The sequence below is a fragment of the Charadrius vociferus genome, unplaced genomic scaffold (genome assembly GCF_000708025.1).
Source record: "Charadrius vociferus isolate BGI_N301 unplaced genomic scaffold, ASM70802v2 scaffold650, whole genome shotgun sequence".
Taxonomy (NCBI): domain Eukaryota; kingdom Metazoa; phylum Chordata; class Aves; order Charadriiformes; family Charadriidae; genus Charadrius; species Charadrius vociferus.
In genome coordinates this window covers 3,407,888-3,415,173 of record NW_009646736.1, presented here as the reverse complement: position 1 = coordinate 3,415,173, position 7,286 = coordinate 3,407,888, and the positions used below count along the sequence as shown (strand labels likewise).

At 39.4% G+C, this 7,286-nt stretch overlaps 1 protein-coding gene across 1 annotated transcript in view; it reads left to right on the top strand.

Annotated features, from left to right (window-relative positions):
• The window catches only part of DOCK10 (dedicator of cytokinesis 10), a 136,324-nt gene that overhangs the window by 95,574 nt on the left and 33,464 nt on the right, over positions 1-7,286 (top strand). Inside the window, exons 27-30 of the mRNA XM_009890246.1 lie at positions 1,171-1,242; positions 1,875-2,021; positions 3,976-4,059; positions 6,836-6,932. Of these exons, the coding sequence (XP_009888548.1) occupies positions 1,171-1,242; positions 1,875-2,021; positions 3,976-4,059; positions 6,836-6,932 (400 nt within the window). The remainder of the gene's footprint in view (positions 1-1,170; positions 1,243-1,874; positions 2,022-3,975; positions 4,060-6,835; positions 6,933-7,286) is intronic.

Sequence of the window (7,286 nt, the reverse complement as noted above, 5' to 3'; positions counted from 1 at the left end):
GAGCATTGCACAAATCACATCCTGCAGTGATTCAACAGAACAGACTTACCAGGCTTGCTGCAGTTTCTCAGCCTAACATGTTTCTCAGAATGCCCTGGTTTGCATAATAAAATTCCTTCTTTCTGTTACAGCTCAGTCTGAGTCGGAAACCTAATTCTTACACAATATGATGTGAGCAATTACTTTTAGGATACTTTGTTTTAATTTTTATTTTGGAAGATGTGGGGAGACTATTCCTTTGTAAGAAGAACATTTATATCTGATTTCAGCTGCCGCCTTTGAATGACAGTGACCAAAATGAGAATGATTGAGGTGTCCTGAGGTTTCTCATATCAAACCAGGACTAAGAAATTCATACATGTGCAAGTGCCATCACTGAGCCTGTTGGATCCAGTATAGGAGCTAGCTGGTCCAGTGCAGGAGTTCCCAGTGGCAAAAACATGTTCAACTGTTTAGAGTGAACCAGTTCCTATTTCCTGTGTGGAGCCACTGGAATAGCACAAATAGGCTGAAGAAAACAGAAAAGCTGGCCTGCAGGAAACCTGGGCTGTGCAAAGTACTTGGGGTTGGGTTTGCTGGGTGGTTTTTTTTTTTTGCAATTCATAAGCTTTTTGAGTGAACTTTTTCACATATCTCCTGAGATGTGTGAAATATATCCCTCCTAAGATATGTGAGGATACAGACGTTAATCTGCATCCTACCTGTTCACTATTATAAATGGTATTTGAAGAACTACTCTGTTTATCTTTTAAACAAGTACTGTCTTATTCTGGGCCAAATTACCAATCTGCTGGAGCTAGCAATGCAGTTTATTCTGAGGTTCTGTTCTCTGAGGTTCTCTGCTTGATGCGTTTTTGCCAGTTACCTGCAAACAAACAATGAACATAGTGCTCAGCATGAACGCAAGGATTGTAGGAGTGGTGTTTGCGGGCTCCTTATTGCACAGAGCCACAGTGAGAAAGTGGCTTCAGGTGGCTTCTGCTCTCTGAAGACCATGATCCAATATTGCTCAAATACATGGCGCTTAGGCTCTTTAATTCATTTGTCATGTGGAGTTTATCATTGTGCATTACTGAGAAATGCAGTCCATCTAAAAGGAATGGTAATGCATCGTAAAGTATTTACCAGCAAATCATTTTTCCTGATCTCTTTTTTCCTTCTTTTGAACAGCACTCCTGGTTCTTCTTTGCAGTTATCTTAAAATCAATGGCACAGCACTTGGTTGATACTAACAAAACAAAGGTAAGTATATATGTGATCTCAATTAAGTAGGCAATCAGTCTCCTAGGGAAAGTATAAAATGTGGAATCCTGGGAAATACGCACACCTGGACTTTTCTTGACTGGTCAAAAAAACCCCCCACTGTTATACTTTGTAAAATACTGTTTTTACCCACAGAAACATTATATTACCTGCTGAGCTCAAACCTGTTCTTGCTTGTACAGAACTGGTGGGCCAAAGATACAGTTGCATCGACTTTGTAACAGATGGGTTAGAATAGAATGAGAATTCTCCAATTTCTGTTGGTTACCCACCAGGTCGTTATGCCAGACAGCAGATAAACAATCTAGAAACTCTACTTTGCTTTGAGCAAACATTACATAGCTGGAGATCAGTGCTTTGACCTCTTTTCTTCCTCATTATCAAAGATGCTCCTAATATACTTGTGCTGGAATCTGAAGATAAGATTTCCCACTTCCCTGTGGACCAGATTCTTCCTTTTATGCTCAGAATAGATCCACGGAACTCTAGGAATATTTTTCTTACGTGTTGAACAACCTGTGTTTTATTGTCTTCATTCTTGGCCTGAATGTATTTTCAGATTTACTATGCAACATTGTACACTCTCAAGTGACGATCTATTCCTTGCTTAGGTTTCTCGAACTCAGAGGTTTCCAGAATCGTTTCAAACTGAGCTGGATACACTTGTGATGGTCTTAGCAGACCATGTTGTTTGGAAGTACAAAGATGCTCTTGAAGAAACCAGGAATGCAAACTACAGCACTGCAAAATTTCTCAAGGTAAGATGTTCTGTCATTACAGCGTGTACACTTATTTCCCCATACTTAATGCAAACTTGAGACTATTCTAATCTAGTCTAGTCAAAGGGAATAAAAACAATTCTGAGAGAATGATGGCTCGATTTCCAAGTTTAGCGTTGACCTATAGTTCAGTTTTTCTGTGCCCTTGGGTCTTTGAGAACACAAAAGCTTTATCTAAATCTGTTTTATAGCAATTCTGGTTCATTTATACCTATTCTCTCAAAGAGCCCAAGTTTCCAAATTTTGCAGATTCTTACATTACATTCAAATGGGTAAGAAGTTTGGTAAGCAATGAAACTGTAGTTACAGTTGAGCTAGTATTTTTTTCTTTAAATATTACAGCTCTGAATGACTGTGGGTGGATTAATATTTCCTAATCACCACCAGAGTGGGCAACTTTTACAAACCAGAATAAGCAAATTGCAAGTATTATGTGAAATGCTGTAACCTAACTTTTTAACTTTGTAATGCTCTTTCATTTACCAAATATAAGAAAATACCTACATGCTTTGGAAAAGTCACTAAAAGGAGTTGCATTTTATCATTTTGTCCTACTATTTCTTAATCATTTTTATTTTCCCAGCACTGAATTAGCTCTGGAGCATGGGAAGATTGCCATTCAATGAGTTGTATGGCCAGATACTTAATCTAAATTTAAACTGGACACACACCCACACCCCTTTCCATTAATGGAATGATGTACATTAATGATGTACAGAATATTGTATATAGTACACACTGAAACCCAGGATCAAATGTTTTATGACTAATTGAAGTATAGCATTAGGAGAGAGCAGTATTCCAGCGATAAAATGTTGTTGTGAGGTTATAAGGAAAACAACCACAAACAGAAGGTGGATTTTTTCTCCTTTTGTCCATAGGGGAAATAAATAATATACTTGCTGTCCCCTTTGTTGGCCTCTGTTGCTGATACATATGGAGTCCCTAGTTGCTGTTGGCATACTGACATGAAGCTGTAGCTATCCATAGCATTGCATCGTTCGAGGATGGTGCTGGTTTGAGGTGGGAGCATAGATGGGGGGGCTGAGTCAGTAGTTGTGCGGTACTGCACCTGTGGAGGTGTTGCAGATTTGCATGCTATTTTTGGGTGTCACTCAGCTAAACTGGGAAGACAGTAATGTTGCATTATGTGATATGGCACATGGCTGTGCTTCAGTTTGTTTTCAAATCTAGTCTGCCAGCAGGAATTGCATAGGTTAGAGATGATATGGCTTTCTCCGGGCTGGGGTTGCAGCAGCTGTGTGTGAATGCTGCTGGGAAGGCTCAGGGCTTTGTTGGTTTTGCAGAGTTCAGGAACACCAGGGAAGGGGGGAATTCAGGATTGCATTCCATATTTGGTAGGCTGACTCTGCAAGGAAAAAATGTCAGTGACTGTAGCACCAAGGCCCTCAAAGCCTTTACACCTTCTGGCTATCTAGCCCCATCAGTCAGCAAGAGCAGTGTTCTCATCGTAAAGTAACGCAGTGGCATATTTGCTCCCAGAGAGATAACGTAGCTCACAGACAGCGAGTATTGCAGCTGGATTGAGTCCTCAAAAGTCATTGCTCTGTCACTGAAGGAGATATTCAGGTCAGCTCCCATCACGTACCACCTCTGCTGATTGAGTGTTGCAATACATGAATGAATTTCATTAGATAAGCTTTCTCCTAGTGCACTCTACACGGTGATAGTTATTTTAGACTGTAGACACAGTGAAAATGAAAAGTTTGATTAATTAATTATTACTGAAAATGTATTAAAAAATGAAGCCAGATTCAGTAGTTCCCTGGTTTTCCTTGCCCTGCTTTAAGACTATCTTCACCTGCACAAATGATTCAAGTTATAGGTGATGCAAGGCACACAGCCAGGTGAGTGAGGCCATGGATGCTTTTTTGGCTGTAAAATAATAATTCTTTTTTCTCCTCTTTCTTAGCGCTGTTTTACATTTATGGATCGTGGATTTGTGTTCAGGATTGTCAACAATTATATAAGTATGTTTGGAACAGGAGATAGCAAGGTATAGTTTGGAATTTTTTTGTTTGTTTTTTACTGAAGTGACTGGCTAGCAGAATATTTTTATATTGAAACTAGTTATGATCTATTCCATGACTTCCCCATGCTCAGAACTCAAGTCAGTGAAAACACTTACTGTAAATATGTGTTAAAACCTCTTGGTTTTGAGCCATCTATCCCATTTTCTGGGATTAAATAGCTGTGTCCAAACAACTACTCGCTGAGCCCTGTGAAGGCAGACTCTGCAAATACGGCTCAGACCAAAGCATGCAAAAGGCTGACCAGTCAGAAATTCTTTGAATTTAAGCTTTGATTCTTTGGAGACTACACTTGTAGTTTGGTCTATAAATATCTGCACTAATTGACAGTAATTTTGTCTGAGGAGATTAAAGTAAGAGCACATGAACAAGTTACCATTGTGTAATTTCAAGAGAGAATGTAACATCTCGGTTACTTTGAATGAATGGTATGCTCTTACCTCACTGGTGATGCAAGAAAGCCCGTCTGCTCCAAATTAGTTTGTGCTTGCTATAAGGAAAATTCCCTGCAGCCTGAATTTCTTCTATAATACTTCTAGTAGTCGGTGACATAGCCTGAACAATAAATTTCAAACTACAAGCAGTCCCCAGATTATTCAGCTTGACTCCTTTGCTCTTCAACCATCAGGATGAGTCACGGGCTTTTTCTCTTCCATGGCTGGGTTTCTGAGCTTTAATACCGGAGCATATAAGATGGTAGATAACAGAATGTATTCAAGATACACACTTTGAATGACTCATCTTTTCCAAAAAAGCTTACAAAACTTTTGTCCATTAACTTTTTATAGTTCTTTAGTGAAGATCTGGGCATTTGTAGGTAATAGCAGAGATTAATCCAGGTCTGTTTTGCTTTTTACTGAAACCAACTTCATGCTGCACTCAGGTCTTTCGCCTCATGTCTGGAACAGATGTAGAATGGAGTCTCTCGATATTAATGTCATAGCCTGAAGTCTATAATTCTGTAAATAGTATTATGCAATCTGAAAACTCTTTCCACATTTCAAACTTCCCTAAATACGTTCGACCACAGAAACAGATGTTTAATTAACGTCCGAAAAAGCCTGAGATTAGTCAGTGTGCAGAGCAGAACTTAGCACTTCGAACTTAGCAGTGAGTGCGTGCGCATTGCCAGCCCCCAGCATCCCTCCAGAGCCATCTGCCAGGATGTGTGGAAGCGGAACCACTGCGGAGCTGAGACAGATGTACCACTGGAACAGGCTTTGTGGTGCTTCAAAACAATAGCCCCAAAATAAAATCTGAGATTTCTGACCTAAAGGAGAGGCCGGCCTTGCATTGTTTTCATCTTCAGTCAGACACCTAAGCAAGAGTCCGTTGTTTAAATGTGCTGCAGGATTGCTTTCTGTGTGACTTTTGCTTCTTTAACTGCATTGTTTATGTAGCAAAAAGATGATACTGCAGTCTGACCTCTTTATTCAGAAAATTTAACAGTGTATATTTCTGCTTGAATAAATAGTTTGTGGGTGCATCAGTCTATAACATTGCAGTTTGAATTTATGGTAATTGTGAATGAAGCACCATAATTTCTGTTCCACAGAAATATCCCTCACAGTATTCCAGATTTTGACATTTAAACATTGTTTTGAGAAATATTTATTCAAAAGTTGAAATACCTCATTAGAATTCAGTTTGTTGTTGTTTTCCCTGAAAATGTCACAGTTCCTCTTGGGAAGCACATTTCAGGTGCTTCATTTCTTTATTTGCCATTAGGCCCTGAATTGCATGTCCTACTGTATTTCTGACGAGGTACTGCAGCGCAATAAAAGACTTCAGGGAAAAATTGTCCACTGTCCACTACTCAGTAGACTCTGAAAAGTGTGTGTTCCAGGTATCCTAGCCTGACAGTGGCAGCAGGAATGCTACAAATTAATTTTAGGGTCTGACAGACTTAAACACAGGCCAAATAAAAGACATTTACAAGTCCTTTCTAAAGCAAGGGAAATGTTTGACCTAGATCAATGCAGTTTCACATTGGTAGTCCTGAATAACTTCTTTCTGCCGCTGAGAACAGTGAGCTGAGAAGATGGAAATAAACGTTTACTACTGGATGTCATGTATTATCTTTATATATCAGTGGCACATCATTATAGTGGGAATGATAAATTCTTGAGGTAGCTGCAAGGCTCCACAAAAGATCATGGATGGCTTCTTGGAAGGGAGATATTAAGGAAATAATTGTAATATCCCAATGCCTAAGAGCTGAAACTCTCTGTCATCAATAGAGGAGGTTTCCACCACTATCGATAAGTTTTTGGATCTGGCCTGTATGGCTGAAACTTCTTATTTGGTTGACCGAAAAAAGAAGGAGGAAAGAAAAAAAAAAGGATAAGAAAGGCATAATAATTATGCTGGTTCCAAATTTATGTGAACTGGAGAAGATACGTTACTATGATTGTATGCTATAGTATATGCCATCAAAAGACCCAGTGTAGCTTTAAATATACCTTAAATATTTAGCTTGGATGAAGCTTACATTTATCAACACATCTTCAATGAAAAATCATAGTTGTGGAATCCAAAAACCTTGATTGTGACAAGTTCATTTGATAATGGGGAAAAAAAACAAGTGTTTGTTATCCATGCTGCTTGGCATAACAAGCCGTAAGGTTTCATTGTTGGCTGTGGGTATGAATTTTGAGGTAGACATAAATAGTAGTGCAGCACTGTCTTACCTTTTTCCCTGTTTTAATGTGAACTGAGCCGTTGCTTGTTTTGATTTTTCAGACTTTACATCAGTTCAAATTTGACTTTCTCCAAGAAGTCTGTCACCATGAACACTTTATCCCTCTGTGCCTGCCCATACGTTCTTCAAACATTCCTGGTAAGGTGCCACCCCGAAAGGGTTTCCATACAACGGCGAGTTATCGAGAGGTTCAAAGAGCAGGTAACAATTAGCTCTCTCAAGTATCACATCTGCACATCAGGCACAGAAGCCCCAAATGGCTTTTCAGGTGTGGTACTTAAGCAGTGTAATAAAAATAACATAATTTCAGTATGCCTGTAAATAAACGCAAGCCCTCATAGGGGGAGGGAGGTGACTCTTTCACTGGAAGTTTTGAGGTGAATGAACTGGACTATTTGCGAGTTCTAATTAGTAAAGCTGCAGTGGCCTTGGGAGGTCATGAGTTAGGGAAGGGGTTGAACAGGTACAGCAGGAAGGGGAAGAAGCTGAGAC